At 39.1% G+C, this 16,214-nt stretch overlaps 1 protein-coding gene across 1 annotated transcript in view; it reads left to right on the forward strand.

The window, feature by feature from the left end:
• VPS36 (vacuolar protein sorting 36 homolog) overlaps positions 1-15,162 on the forward strand; it is a 30,691-nt gene extending 15,529 nt beyond the window's left edge. Inside the window, exons 7-14 of the mRNA XM_032314854.1 lie at positions 5,268-5,300; positions 5,409-5,486; positions 6,109-6,243; positions 8,077-8,142; positions 9,676-9,740; positions 10,241-10,325; positions 11,633-11,709; positions 11,795-15,162. Of these exons, the coding sequence (XP_032170745.1) occupies positions 5,268-5,300; positions 5,409-5,486; positions 6,109-6,243; positions 8,077-8,142; positions 9,676-9,740; positions 10,241-10,325; positions 11,633-11,709; positions 11,795-11,888 (633 nt within the window). The 3' untranslated portion in view covers positions 11,889-15,162. The remainder of the gene's footprint in view (positions 1-5,267; positions 5,301-5,408; positions 5,487-6,108; positions 6,244-8,076; positions 8,143-9,675; positions 9,741-10,240; positions 10,326-11,632; positions 11,710-11,794) is intronic.
• Positions 15,163-16,214: the final 1,052 nt, after the last annotated feature.

Genomic DNA, 16,214 nt, shown 5'->3' on the forward strand with positions numbered 1-16,214 from the left:
ATCCTTGAGAAATCAAGGTCATTTGACTTATTAAATGCCCTTGGTCTAGGTTTTGCTGGCCTCATATATGTGGTAAAGTTGTATGTGTTCCTCAGCCCTGAGTATTCCCTGCAAAATGGCAGCTGGATCCAGAGGCCTGGTCAGATGCATGTTTGATCTCTTTGCTGAGACTAGTGGTGATGCTGTATTCTTTCCTAAGAAGGCACACCATATCTTTGTGGACAATGGCAGCAGCTGTTTATGTTCATTGCCTGCTTTGGCTGGTCCACCGGTGGTTACAAATGTGATATTCTAGGATTTATTTTTTATTATTTAGAATACATTTTGAAGAGATGCTTCCCTTCATCTACTGTTTGAATACTCAGTGATGTAGCTCATACAGGGAAGCAGAGTAAGTGCCTTTTTCTTTATCATTAGGGTAATAAATTGGTTCCTTATCATCCTCTAATGGCAACTCATTAGAGGTCTTTTTACATAGCAGTATGAATTTACAAATCTTAACATATTTGATGGGTTTCAATCAGTTGCAGTTATTATCCTGTTTAAAGCTCATACTGTCCCATCTTTGGCCAGTGGGAGCCTTTTTAGGTTAGCTCCTGAGTGCTTTTGATGTGACCTGGTGGACTTTGATAGCTTCCTTACTATCTAGGGTGGCAAAAGGTCCAGGACCAGCTTGTTTATTTCCTGCCCCAGATTTGGAATCAGCCATTACCTGAAAAGTCACTGTTTTCCCTAGATGCCCAGAGGCTTTTTCCCCCTTCTCTGTTTTATAAAGCCCAGTAATTTTGCTAGAATGTGTTGATGTGCTAGTCATTCTGGATTGTTATTCTCAGGTATACAATATGCTCTTCGTATTTGGTTCTAGAAATTGTTTTAATTTCAGGGAATTTTTAAAAATTTTATAAGTTTTGATAATTGTTTCTTATTTTTCCTCTCTGAGACTATTAGCTGTATGTTACAGTTCTACTTCCCAGCTTTACCTTTTGTGACTTTCTATTTTTTTGGATTTTATTTATTTATTTGTCAGAGAGCACGCAAAGCAGGGGGTGCAGCAGGCAGAAGGAGAAGCAGGCTCCCTGCTGAGCAAGGAGTCTAGTGTCGGACTCGATCCCAGGACCCTGGGATCATGAGCTGAGCCAAAGGCAGACGCTTAACCAACAGCCACCCAGGTGTCTCCCCGCACTTGGTGACTTTCAAACCCTTTTTTATCTCTTTCACTTCTTTTTTTATTAGGAAATTTCCTTCTTTCTAACCTGTTGTTTCTCTTAAGATTCTATCTGTTGTGTTTATTCATTGTTATGTTCCAATATAGTCTTTATTTCTGAAATGATTCTTTCAAAAATTCTTTCCTGAATCATGTCACTTCATTTCTGATTTATTTTATCCATTCACGGTTTATGTCATTTTATTAACATCTTTTAGCTCATGTTGAAAATAAAAGGTTACATTTTTATCTGATCTGTGAGCATGTCTTTCCAGCTTGCTTTTGTTGTCTGTAATATTATTCTACTCTTTATTTTCTTTTTTCTGTAATAACTTTGTGTGGCATTTGACCTTGATACTTTGTTATTTTTCATGTGAAGTTAGTTTTCCTGCACTTTGAGAGGAAGGCCTGGTAGCTTGTCTAGGTAGCTTGTCTCTTCTACAGAACTCTCTCTTCTCGTATTCACGCAGCATTAAAAAAAGGTGATGGCTTGCTTTCTGATTTCCTGGCCTTATATTCTCTTCCCCTGTTTTTATCTGGACCTTTATTTTGCCCTTCCTCTCTTCTTATTCTTATCTTGCTCAGTTTTTGAATCCTCTGTTAGCGGTTTCTCCCTGGTGTAGGATCCCTTTCTGGAAGGGAAGCCTGGAGGGCCAGCCCTTCCTTGAGAACCCCTCATACCTACCCATTATCGAAGTGGGCGAAACCCTCCTAGTTTCGGTTCCTGTCCTCACATTGGCTAGACTCTCTTTCCAGTGACACCTGTGGACTCCTTTGGGGTTCTCTTGTTGTGAAAGCCATCACTTGCCCTGTTGCTTCCCTTTTCTTTCTCCTTCCTAGAGGCGAAGAGCATGCCGATCTTGTGGCTCTTTGTGGTTTGTCCCTACCTGCTTGTATCTTGAGGTTTTTTTTTTTAATGCTATCTTGTCACTTAGTTTTACAGTATATGCTGCCTGTGGATTTTTGGTTTTGAGATCTAGTTGCCCTGTCTGTCTTTATGTTGGGATTTGGAGAGATTCAAAAACTTTGCTGCCATAGCCACCATTTTCCCAGAATCTTTAAATTCATAAAGTTCAGCATTTTGGCATTACAAGGGTTCTTACTATCCAGAGAAGTAATCATCTCAGAGCTAGTGACTAGGTTCGGAAGCAGGGTGTGAGAACTCAGGTCTCCTGATTTGCAGACAAGTGTGGTCCTCCTGTGTCATAGCCCCTCTCTTTGCCATTTGGAAGGTACTATCATCACTGTCCTAGTTCGGTGACATTTGTTGTCATCTTCTTGTGTGACACTTTTGGAGATGGCATAGAGCAGTGAACTGATTTTGAATTACTAGTATTTTTCTGAGTGGTGCCATGCTAATGTGGTGTTCAAAATCACGTTTTTCCTAATTTGTGAAATGCTATTCCATTACAATCTAATCTTTACACAGTTGTGTAGCTCAAAGGATTTAACACAATCATCATGTTCTCTCACCCAGGTCAGTGATTTATTCACCAGGTGGTCCTTGCTCTCTACTTTGTGCAAGTAGTACCTTATGCAAAGGTACTTCATCAGGTAGATGTTCTAGGTACGACAGTGCAAGACAGGCAGGCAAACAGGTGTTCTCTACAGTTGGAAAAATGCCATGGTAGAGAAAACAGTGGGTGCAACAGGAACATATTACATGGCCTCTTACTTCTTTGGGTGTCAGAAAGGCCTTGTTAGCAAATGTAATGGAAGCCAAGGCCTGAAAGTTTAGCAGTCACTGGCAGATGACTAGTAAGGGTAAAAGGATCCAGGTAGATGGAACAGAATAAGTAAAGGTAAAGAATCAAGAAAATTTTATTTTCTTGGGGCAGGGGCGGCGCCTGGGTATCTCCGTCGGTTTAGCATCCAACTCTTGATTTTTTGCTCAGGTCATGATCTCAGGGTCCTGGGATTGAGCCCTGCACTGGCTGAGGGCTGAGTGTGGAATCTGTTTAGGATTCTCTTTCTCTCCCTCTCTCTCTGCCCCTCCCGAGCATATGCACCCAAATATACAGTCTTTTTAAAAACAAACAATAAAACTGAAACAGAAAATTCAAGAATATATTGATAGTTACTAAAGCTAATAACCAAAATAATGACTGAAATCAAGAAATAATGCAATAAATCAACTTATAAGGATACTTTTAAAGCAGATACCCCCCCCCCCTTTTTTTAAATTGGTGTGGAGATTTGACTGTGACTATGGCAGAGGGATAGATGGTTCAATAAAGAGGCAGTTAAAATGATAGAATGGGCAAATGCATCTATCTTGCATTTGTGTTATGTTGCTTTAATTTCATTATGGATAATTTCTCTATTTTTTAGATAATTGGCAAATTCCAAATTTTAGAACAATAATATAGATAGAAGTAAGGAAACTTTTGTGTTGTTGTTTTTTTTTTAAGATTTTATTTATTATTTACCAGAGAGAGAGAGAGTGTACAGGCAGGCAGAGTGGCAGGGAGAGGCAGAGAGAGAAGCAGGCTCCCCGCTGAGCGAGGAGCCCGATGTGGGACTCGATCCCAGGACCCCAGGATCATGACCTGAGCTGAAGGCAGTGGCTTAACCCACTGAGCCACCCAGGCACCCAAATTTTTGTGTTTTATGATTACTTAAAATATAGGTATTCTAACATACTAAAATATTTGTATTTATTTTTTACCGACTGTAAGAAATAGCGCTAATTTATGTATTCTATATTTAGTGTATAGTCACTGTTACTTTTAGCATATTCTTTATATGAAAATGTAACACAGTAAATAAAGAGATTTACCATAAAATCTTAAAAAGTGTTCTCTTACTAGTTTTCTTTACACAGGTAAGAGAAGTCTATCAATACTTTGTGTATTCGAAGTAAGAATCTAAGTGTATAAAGTGTGTGTGTGTTTTATTTTTGAAAACTAGGTTGGTGTGTGATTTGCCTTCCATTTAAGTGTTAGAACTGACTTAGCTTCAGAGCTGGTGCCCAGAATTTCCCACAAAAGGTTTCCTGCATCTGCTGGCTGTTGCTGATAAGAATCCAGTGTTTCAGCCTTTTGTTTATCTGAGGAAATTCCTGTTAGGTGTGTGCACATTCCCCTTTGTTTTCAGTATTAGTCTTAGTAAGTCTGGCCATAAGAATCTCACACAGCACTCTATTCTTCTAGCAAAATCCTTTTGCAGATGGGGGATACTTTTCTGCCTGTAATTAAGATGGGCATGAGCTAATCAGAATCTGTGGACCACTATTCTGTATGGCCCAAAAGATTTTTCATTTAATGATAAGCTGCTTAATTGGTTTAAAAAATAACGTCTGTGCACATCGTTTGGAAGATGTTTGTTACTGGAAGTATAGTTTTGGCCACATGAAATAAATTTATTATAAATATGTCTGATTAAGTTTGAGGAAGATTTTGAAGTGGATATTCATTGTAGGAAATCAAACTACCGATGAGTTTTATATAAGTATGTTTGGGTGGTATTTGAATGTTTTTCTTTTGTGATAGCCACTATATCCAAGGCTACAAGTATAATCTGTTCAATATTTAGAGGCTGAGGTTTTCACTGTCAGTTAAATCACACCTGCTATGAAAGCCAAAATTGTTGTGCCCAAGGAAGTATTCCGGCAGCTGCACATTGCCATTTTCTACCGGGAAAGCATCACAAAGCCTTTGATTCTTGACCTCCCGTCAGGAAATGGTTTGGGGAAAAACCAGTGACAAATTTTCTTACTTGTGTGAAAGAACAGTAAATAATATTTTTCTCAACAATGTATTACTTATGTCACCCTTTGTTTGTTTAATCAATAATAACTGTTTTCTCTTGGAAAATGTAAAAAGTTTTTTTTGCAGTTTGTTTTTGGAAAATATATGGTTTCTTAGCTAAATCGAACTCTTAGAATAAGATGGGTTTATTACTTATGTAAATATTTATATAAATTAAAAAAAATTGTATAAATTGATATTTGTAGGACATTTTCAAAAATGTTTGTCTAAGGGAAGAAAATAGAGTATTCTGTTGCTTTAAAACATTTTAGTTCTTTAGAGAGATTCCAACAAAAACTCATTTCTCATTTCAGGCCTTTGAAGACCTCAGCAAGCTAATGGTCAAGGTATGTGTAATTTACACCTGTTGGATTCCTACCAGTTATGATAGGAGTTTTGTAAGCAGACACTTTGGGGACATGATTTTTTTCAGTCTTTTACTGTTCTCTTGACAGGCTAAGGAAATGGTGGAGTTATCAAAATCAATTGCTAATAAGATCAAAGACAAGCAAGGTGACATCACAGAAGATGAGGTAACTAGGTTGCCTTTTTAAGGCCTTAGAAACCAGATTGGACAAATAATGCAGTGATGTTTTGGTGGGTCAGCAGTTTCTTTCTTAATGTAGTGATTTCTGTTAGGGCTTGTGGATATATGAAAGTATTAAAGAAAAAGTCAGCCAGTAGGATTAAAAGATACTTCAGTACCTTCTCTTGGAGTGTGGAAAAGCGAGATAGTGAAATGTGTAAGGAGTGGTTGTTTTATACATAACCATATGTTTGATATTTGTTTCATTAAATTTGTCTCCAGACTGATCCCAGCCACATTCCTTTCTAAGTTTTTGGCTCTGTCATTTGGTTGGCATTAAATACAGCACAGTTGTTTCCTAACCCTCTTCTCACTCCAGACCTGTGAGGTCATTGAAGTATGAAATATCAAGACAGGAGAAGGAAGAAGACTAATTAATTAGCTTTATGCAGGGAACTCCTAGAAATCCAGTTTCTTCGAGATTATACTATAGGAACAAGGTAGAAGAAATGGGTGGATACAGAAATAACTAGTAGAATGGAGTTTACAGTGGAAAGATTTCAAATGTTGGGGTGGAGAGATGAATGTCATGTATTTGTCTTTTTGTGCATTTTCTTCTCTACTTATAGACCATCAGGTTTAAGTCCTATTTGCTGAGCATGGGAATAGCTAACCCAGTTACCAGGGAAACCTACGGCTCGGGCACACAGTACCACATGCAGCTGGCCAAGCAGCTGGCTGGGATGCTGCAGGCACCGCTAGAGGTAAAAACAGAATGCAGGCAGGCTCTCGGTTGTGTTAAGTAACTGCCAAGTCATCGGAAAGCTAAACACCAGCTTTACGTTCCTTTCCCAGTGCTGCTACTATTCAACCCACATGTTATTTTTCCTTTTAGGAATATTAAATCAGTTTGGTGTACTTATTCGTGGATTTGTTGTCAAAATCTAGATTGTTTTCAATTTCCATCTCAGGTATCTGTAACTTCTTCAGTCTCTTTGATAGAAAGATTTTCTTATCTCTGATTTTCAAAAGGAAATATATGATCTCGAGATGTTTAGAGACATTTAGATGTTTGGATGTTAATACAAGTGTGCTGTTAATCATTTCATAATACAGATATATCTTCTGACATTACTCAGGCAATCAAAACTCCATTCATTAAAACGCCTTTTTTTTTTTTTTTAAGATTATTTATTTATTTATTTGACAGAGAGAGAGATCACAAGTAGGCAGAGAGGCAGGCAGAGAGAGAGAGAGGAGGAAGCAGGCTCCCTGCTGAGCAGAGAGCCCGATGCGGGACTCGATCCCAGGACCCTGAGATCATGACCTGAGCCGAAGGCAGCGGCTTAACCCACTGAGCCACCCAGGCGCCCTAAAACGCTTATTTTAATAAGTATTTCCATCGTGGAGACGCCTGGGTGGCTCAGTGGGTTAAGCCTCTGCCTTTGGCTCAGGTCATGATCCCAGGGTCCTGGGATCGAGCTCCACATCGGGCTCTCTGCTCAGCAGGAAGACTGCTTCCTCCCTCTCTCTCTGCCTGCTTCTCTGCCTACTTGTGATCTCTGTCTGTTAAAAAAATAAGGTCTTTAAAAAAAAAAAAAAGAAGAAGTATTTCCATCGTGACAAAATAGAATAGTATAATGAATCCCTGTGTGCCTGTCATCCAGGCTCGTGTGTAAGCAGCCTTCACTCAACATTACTTTAAAGCAATCCCAGACACCGCATCACTTTGTAAACTTTTCAGTATGTAATTACTATGATAAACATGCTTTAGATATAGTTATAATCCCATTTCACACAGGAAAAGTGAAAAATAATTTTTTAGTATTTTCAAATATCTAGTTACTATTCACATTTTCTCTTACAGTTAGTTTGTTCAAATCAGGATACCTTGCAATCGGTTGATTTTTCTCTCAACGCCTTTTTTTTTTTAAATTCCATGTTTCCCCTTCTCTTATCTCTTTTTTCTATCCCACATAATGTATTTATTAAAGAAGCTAGTGGTTTATTTTATAGAGTGTCTCAGATTTTATTGATTTTATTTTGACATACTTCCCTGCCCCTTGTATTCCTTATAGACTGGAATTTACAGCTAGAAGTTCTTTTTTCTTTTTTTTCTGTTGAATATTTCATAGAGGGTGCTGTGCATTTTCATCAAGGGGTACATAATGCCTGTTTGTCTTTTTTTTGTGATGTAGCAGCAGCCCCTAATAGCTAGATAGTCAATAGCTAGTCAATAGCTAGATCTGTTAACTTCATTTGGGGTTACAGTGGTGATATTCCTGTTTAATTCCATAGTTTACTCATTTATTAGTTGTAATAACTTAAAACATTTCAATACACTTTTTGAAACGTGGTGTAGAGGCCCTCTTCTCATTGAAGTAAATGTTAAAACAGTAATAATGATGTTAAAATCCACATACTGAATTTGAAATGCTTCATGTATCTGACTAGGTTTTCCTGTGTGTATATTTAGTTTTTAAAGACTTCTTAGGAAGTTCTATGATTCCTGATTTTACTCTGATTATGATTTCTGTTAAGAAATGCCAACGGTTCTAATTATAACCTAATACTTGCTAAATTCCATATTTTAACAGGAACGAGGGGGAATAATGTCACTCACGGAGGTGTACTGTTTAGTAAACCGAGCTCGAGGAATGGAAGTAAGAATAGAACATTTAGATATTCTTTAACTAAATATAGACTTTCTTAATATAACACAAATTCCCCAAAGTGAATACAATTTGAGGAAGGGTTGAGAACACCAGAACTATCCCAGTAGCGGTGTGGTGTGGTACAAGAGTGCTCTACTGCCTTGGGATCTGAGAGGAAGACTCTGTCCCTTGTTTTGCCAGTGTTGTGCTGAGTGACCTGGAGTAGCTCACTGACCCTCACTGAGACTCGGTTTCCCTACCTTTGAAATGGGAATTTGGGTTGACTGATACCTTCTGGCTTTACTATTCCGTGCCCTACTGTGATTAATAAGCCTGTGTATGATGTCTTTTCTCTGGGGTTGTCGACTGTTTTTAGATTCACTGGGTTGGGACAGGTGGTGTGTGGAGAAGCCGGGGGAAAGCTGCCCTCCTCCACGGGCTCTGAATCAGCAGTGGCTGTTCTTTAACCCTCCTTGTCTCTTCACACCCATGTGTCCTTGGCCCCCCATGTCTGTCCGTGCACTCTTCGTGCCCTTTAGTCAAACACAGTTTTGCGGTGTCAGTAGTCGCCTCTGTGCGAATAGCTCATAGACCTGTCCCTCCAGCGCTTACTGCAGCGCCGTATATTTGAGCCTCTGCTGTGTCTTCATCTGACTGGTCACCGTGAGTGCTATCAGTGAGTACTGACTATGAACCAGGCGCTCTGCACGCACTGCCCCATTTCTTCTCGTGGTACCCCAGAGAGGTAGCCTCTCTCACTCTGCCCATCAAGGGCATGATATGAAGATGAGGAAGTTGAGGCTCACAAAGATTCACTTATTTGACCAAGGCTGTGCCTTGGAAACAGTGGTTTGACAGGCATGTGGCCCCAGGCCGGGCTGCCTCTGGAGCCGTGCTGGGTGACTCAAAGCTGTACTTGTCAGCCACCATGCTGGGCTGATTCTTTAAGGCTGTGTGGTCTGGAAGGGTGGCCACTAGCTAGCTACATGTGACAACTGTGACCTTGCAATACAATTAATCCAAATGGAGCTATGCTAGAAGTGTCAATTATATACCACATGTAGGAGGCTTTGTACCAAATAAGAAGTTAAATATCTCATTAATAATTTTTATATTGATTATATATTGATGTTTTAGAATTCTTGGGTTAAATGAAACACATGTGTTAAAATTAATTTCACCTGTTCCTTTTTATTTTATTAATGACTACTAATATTTTATTAATATTAAAATTACACACATGGCTTGTGCTGTTTTCTGTAAGATAGCGCTGCTTTGCTTCTTTATTAATTCTTTTTGCCTTACAGTGATGAAGCCACCTAAAATCCCTGATAAATGATAATTTTTATGTTTTTATTTAAAAAAAAATTTTTTTTGACTAGACTCCATGGGCCAGCATGGAGCTTGACTCATGACCCTGAGATTAAGTCACAGATAGATGATAATTGTTAAGTTTCCTCTTGTGTTTTAGTGATCATTATCATTATATAACATCACTCTATTAATTTGCAGTGTAAACTGGATTTTTTTTTTTCCTATTAGTTGCTCTCACCAGAAGATTTAGTGAATGCTTGCAAGATGCTGGAAGCGCTAAAATTACCTCTCAGGTAAAAGAACCTCTGCGGGAAGCTTGCCAACTAGAGCCACTGTTCCATACAGAGTAGACAGGAAGGGCCTGCTGTGCCTGCTGGGCCTGCCGTCTGCGTGGTGAGCCAACATATTGCCCCTCTTGGAATGAAATGAACAGAATTCACTTATCCTGGCTTCCCACCTTATCAGGGTTAGTGGTCCAAGTCTTGTTGACTTGGGGGCAGTGACAGAGGAATGTGGGCTCTTCCTAGGAGGTCAGAATTACCAGCCCCTCTGCTAGACATCTTGTGTTAGTTTCTGGAGATTTAAAAGTACAGATGTTCAGCTGTGCATTATATTTTCCTCTCCCCAGGTTCATTAAAGAGAGCCAGACATATTTTCTTCAGCATGTGGATTATAGTTCATACTTTCATTAAGTGCTTATTCGCGAGCTTTTTAGTTATGCTGTAGCTACACCTCCTTAGTGGGTGAAGATCCTAGATATTCACAGCTTTGTTCTCCCATCTGTGGTTTTTAGGCTCCGAGTTTTTGACAGTGGCGTCATGGTAATTGAGCTTCAGAGCCATAAGGAAGAGGAAATGGTGGCCTCAGCCTTGGAGACAGTATGTGAACCCCGTTTCCTCCTCATCAGTCAGCCCACCAAGACCTGAATGCCTAGCAACTTGAGAAACAGGATTTCCTTTTGAATTTAACTTTACTAAAAAGTAATGTTTGTAGACCCAATTAAAAACACCTATTTTTTTTTTTACTTTTTTTTACTAGTCAAGTTTGGTAGTGAGAAGGGGGAAAGAGTAGAACAAGGAGTTCTATCTGTAACTGTAACTGTTCGATCTGTAACTGCTATCTCAACTGAATAATCAGTTGAGATAACTCACCACCTTCGGACTAGCCAAAAACACCTATTATTAACAGTGAATAAATATTAATCAAAATTACATTGTTCAAGTTTTTGAAACTTAACCAAGGAGAACTGGAATTCGTGAGGTGCTATCTTTTTGTTTGAAGCTGTCTCACGGACAGGTTTTTAACTTTCTTGATCAGAATGTGACCCCTGACAGAATTTTTTCTTTGAGTAACACCTACGTAAGTGGTATTATAAAACATCACAGGTTGTTTTACAGAATAATTGCTTCAAAAAATATGAAAAGCAGGGGTGCCTGGGTGGCTCAGTAGGTTAAGCGATTGCCTTCAGCTCAGGTCATGATCCTGGAGTCCTGGGATCAAGTCTCGCATCGGGCTCCTAGCTCCACAGGGAGTCTGCTTCTCCCTCTGACCTCTCCTTGCTCATGCTCTCTCTCATTGTCTGTATCTTAAATAAATAAATAAAATATTAAGAAAATACATGAAAAGCAGCCGTAGTTTAGATGGATTTTACTGGCCAAACTACTCCTATTACTTATTAGGAGACTTGAAATATTACTGCCTTCATAGCCTCTGTGGTGAGCCTGTTTAATTTGAATAATTCGTATTTATTACACTTATTTTAAACTAGGTGAGGATGAGGAAGTTGAGGCTTAAGACTTGATATTTCTACCATATATTTTAAAGCTTAACCTATATATAAGTTTCCTTTACTGGAGCATGAAATACGCACTCATTTAGAATTTGTTACATGTTCCTTTTTAGAATCTCAAAGAGTTCTTCTTCAGTTCAGTATAGAGCCTTCGTTACATTGTAGAGGGCTTCACCGTATTTTGGTATTTTCGGCTCTACTGTGTTTCTCTCGGTCCTTCGGCATTTGTAGAATTAAACACTAGTGAAGAAGATTTAGTTCTATAGTGAATATTCTTTGGATTTGAGTAAGAAATTCGGTAAATTACTTCCTGAGTATCCTGGTAGACAGTCTCCCTAGGTGAGTACTTAGTTGGACTAAATTAACACATTTTTGTCTCTGCTGTGTTTCTGGTAGGTTTCAGAAAAGGGATCCCTGACATCAGAAGAGTTTGCTAAGCTTGTGGGAATGTCTGTCCTCCTGGCTAAGGAAAGGTAAGTGCAGTCCTTGCTCTTCCTTACCACCGTATTTGTGTTTCTGAATGGACAAATGATTGTGGTGTCCCCCCTTGATTCCTAGGTTGCTTCTTGCAGAGAAGATGGGCCATCTTTGCCGAGATGATTCAGTGGAAGGCTTGCGTTTTTACCCAAATTTATTTATGACACAGAGCTAAGGGTTTTCTGTATTTCAAATCCTTCTTGTTCACGTACTTGTATCGTGTAGACGTTGTAGGACATTGAGCTCAGAGTAAACCCTGATAAACTGAGAATTTCTGGAACTTAATACTATACTATACTATACTATAAAACCCTTTTAATTTCTCCCTAAATATTATGGTCCAGGAAGTTTACTTGGGATAAATATAGGAAAATACAGAAAACTGAAGGCTGCTATGAATTTGAAATCATGCTACCCTGAGAGTTTAACCTGAAATCTGGTGGATTTTAACTTGACCCTCCAATCTGACCTTTTTTTTTTTTTTTTTTAAAGAAGGGGGTTTAGTTAATGGGGGAAGAAAGAAGTTGCGTGTTTGGACAGGTTAGATCATTTTTCTGGTGTGACTAACATTCACTGAGTTATAAATGAAGTTTGTCTCTGCATCTAATGTGCCCATTTGGGGAGGTGGCGTTCATGACGCAAGTCATAGCTAGAGTGTAGCTTAAGAACTGACAGCACAGGGACAGAGCATCAGACTGTGGGACACAGTATGGGGCTCCTTCCCTAAGGCCTTTTCTTTAGAAACACTCTTAAACATGTCTTCAACATACACCTTAAAAAAGGAGAAAATTGTATTCAATTTATGTATATATAATCTAACTTGTTCTTTTTTTCACGTGATGATTTCATGGCTGGCATTTAAAGAATGTAACTATCTCATTTTGTTGAAAAAAAATGCTGTGGATTTTGAAACTGAATTAACGAGCTGTATAGACACACCCAGGGGTATGATTACAAATTTGGAAAGTAGAGGGCCGAGGAATTCCCTAGGGTTGTGTGGGTGGAGGGGCCAGGAGAACCTTTAAGTAACTTAACAGGAACCTTGGTGCTCTTTGACCTTGAAAGCCAAGGACAGGAACCAAGAAGGTGAACAAGTAATCGGTTTCCTTTTCCTTCCTTTAATGAGTTTCAACAAGACACTTTAAAAAATCTTTCATCTTCCAGCAATACTTTTTTTTTCTTTACCCCATACGTTAGAAGTTGTGTAGAGAAACTATCTCACTGAGAACTATTACTGCGATAACAAAAACTGGCTCATATTGAATGTCGATTGCTTGAGTTCTAAAGTGGACTGCCTGACTTCCTACGTCATTGCTCTCCAGCGTATGGTGTGTTGGCATTACCTCAAACTCAGGGACCCCACAGGGACAGAAGGAGCCTCCCCTTCTCAAACTGTGTTGAAAATGGAAAGTAGGGATGGTTTTCGGCCAAGCCTCCAGAAGGGATAGTGTCTGTATTGAGCTAACGGTTGTGACCAGCAGGAGGGGATACCCCAGCTCACAAGCTGGGATCCCATAGAGGTCACTGGGTGAGGTGGAGGCCACTGCCAGAGGCCATGACAGATGCCCTTTGGGGAAGGAAGTTGCAGGGATCCTCGGCTGCAGACCCAGGGAATCCCTACCACTGCAGCCAGATCCGGTCCCCTGATCCCTGGCTGCAAAAGTGGCTGTCGCTGCTTCTCGTCCTCCAGCGTCACGGGAACGTCTTGGCCAAGGCCTCCTGCCTGTCTTCATTTTCCAGACCTGTTGTTAATTCTGCAATATGATGACAGATCCCCTCATTTCCTCATTGCTCAGCCTCAGGTTTGTTTGGAGGGGTATTCAGTGTCCGGCTGCCCGTGTCGTGCAGGCCGTTGTGTAGACTCGTGTGTATATCACTGCTGTTTCTGGGTTGTACTCACACTGCTCTGGCACATGCATACACGCACATTCATATATGCACACACACACACACACACACACACACTTACACGTACGATATCTCATCTGGCTAAGGCTTTTAAAAAATTACAAAGGTAAATAATAATCTATCTCAGTAGTTGGAGTGAGTTGCAACTAAGATTGTTTGAGCTATTGGATATAGCTCTTAACGATTTGGATTCATTACAGCAGACTCCCATGGTTCAGTGTATTTATTTATATTAGTGTGACAACACATTAAAAAAAAATGGAGCAATCTAAATTGTATAAAGACGAAGAGAAGTGACATGAATATATTTTGTAAATGTCATATTAATTAAAAAAGTATGATTTTACTGTTTTATTTTTAAAGTGGGCATTCTTCACTATTTCCAGACCTCTGTATGTATACTTTTATCCCCCCCACCTTTTTTTTTTTTTTTTTTTTTTTTGCCAAATAAAGTGTTGCAGAGGTTATGTTTAAATACAACCAATCAGGCCCTAAATGCAAAAAAAATTCATCTTGGTGCTTATCACTAGTATAATTATTATTTTTGCTTTATTATCTTTGCTCTTAGGAGCATAAATTTGTTTGTAGCTTTACAGTAATGGAATTTTTCTAGTCACTGTCAAAAATATTTTTACATTGTACAAGTAAAGATTGTTTTCAGGGTTAAATGATTAGAATTAATGTATATAGAGTAAAATTACTGGAAAACTTTTAAGTGATTTTTTTCTTAATGTGTTCTTTTTAAAATACTCTTTGAAAAATATATGAAAGTGACAAACCTTTAATGAGAATAAGCCAGTATGTTAAGATTTTTTTCTTTATTTATGACCTCAAGATCTTACTGTTTTAGATTTTTAAAAAGAAAACAATGGGAAAAGGCTCATGAACTGTTTTGGGGTTTTTTGTTTTGTTTTGTTTTAATTCTTGATGTGATGTCCATTGTTGACTGACCTTGTGTATTCACATGAATGTACTGTCTCTTGTTCCCTTTAACCAGACTAGCCTGAGCAGACATGGATTTGTCATGTCCTCATTCTCATGCTCTGCCCAGTAATCTCAGTGTTTTCCTTTTGGTATGGTAGAGTCACGACTCACAAGCTGTTTAGATTTTTAGACTGTGCGTCAGAAGTAAATCAAGCATGCTGAAAATGATCCCTGAAAATTTCTTAAATTGCCAATGAAGTTCTCTGTATAGTCTTAAATTAGAATCCCTGTGATACATAGATATGAATATATTATGAACATAGTAAATGTATTATATACAATATGCAATAAAAACTACATAGCATCAGTAGACTTTTATAACACCAGTAACTGAACTATTTAAATGTGTGTCCTTTTTTTTTGTTTTTGTTTTTTGGCCACTAGGTATGCTTGAATTTATATAAATTTATGGTAACCCCACCCCTCATGATAGATCTCTTGTGAACTCCACAAGGGGAGAGAGTTTTATCTGGTTTGTTCATGGATATATCCTCAGAGCCCTAGAATAGGGCCTGGCACACAGTAAGCATTCAATAAATATTAACTGAATGAGTGAACTCTGATGTATATACCTCTTTATAACCTGGCTCCATTTATCCTACCTTACTTCCCATTCAATTAAATGAAAAGAAAAAATTTTTTAAAGTACATATTGGCTATGTGAGGAACTGTTTGGCCACTGGTGTGGGGGGTGGGGTTTAAATAGGATACAACCCTGCCTTTAGGAGGATGGCCTAGTTGGGTAAATAGACACGTGAGCAGTGTTATCTGAAGATGGAAGGCTGTGCTTGTCACAGAAGCAGCACGGGCACTGTGCTGGGGAAGGCAGGAGGAGGGTCCTGCAGTTCCGATGGAGAGATCTGGAAAGGCCATGTGGGAGAGGAAGGACCTCCTAAACTAGGCTCAGGAGGACCAACAGATTGTCAGTAGGTGGAAGGCGCTGGGTGGGGGAACAACATGAGGCGTGCCCCTTCCTATTCCTGGGGCCTATTTCCTTACACTGCGCAGACTTGGCCTTTCTTTACTTTTCCCCATTGACTTATCACCTTCAGCCCAATAACCAGAATCAGACTTTGCTCATTTCCACCTGCTTTAGAAAAATCTGTTTCCAGTATGTAACTCTACTATTTCTAAACTCTGTAATAGTTATGTTATCTGTCTCATTTATGGAACTATATTTTGTCTTAATGCCATAAGAAAAGAGAGGAATTGGGCTTCTTTAAAGTACAAGGATTGTCACATAACTGAATCTTTTAAATTTCTTCTGGCCTAGGTCAGTGATTGTACATGGTAGATTCCTAGTTGAGTATTAATACTTGAGTGATTTTTGGATTATAATGTGTCGTGAACTGACTCACAAACCTAAATCTGTCCTTTACCATCCACCCAAAGAGACTTTTCATCCAGACCTGTCAGGGCTCAGCCTGTCTGAGATACTCTGTCTTATTCCAATTCCATGACATGGGGCATATCCACGATGTGGGAAGCACTCCAGAAAAGTCAGGTTGAAACACATGTAAGATCTTGTTATTACAGTGTGAAAAGTGGGTCATCTGTGTTGTTCCTAGAGTCCTGATAATCATGAGTGAGTTGCAGCTTTTCTCTCAGA

This window comes from Mustela erminea, chromosome 15 (assembly GCF_009829155.1).
Source record: "Mustela erminea isolate mMusErm1 chromosome 15, mMusErm1.Pri, whole genome shotgun sequence".
NCBI lineage: Eukaryota > Metazoa > Chordata > Mammalia > Carnivora > Mustelidae > Mustela > Mustela erminea.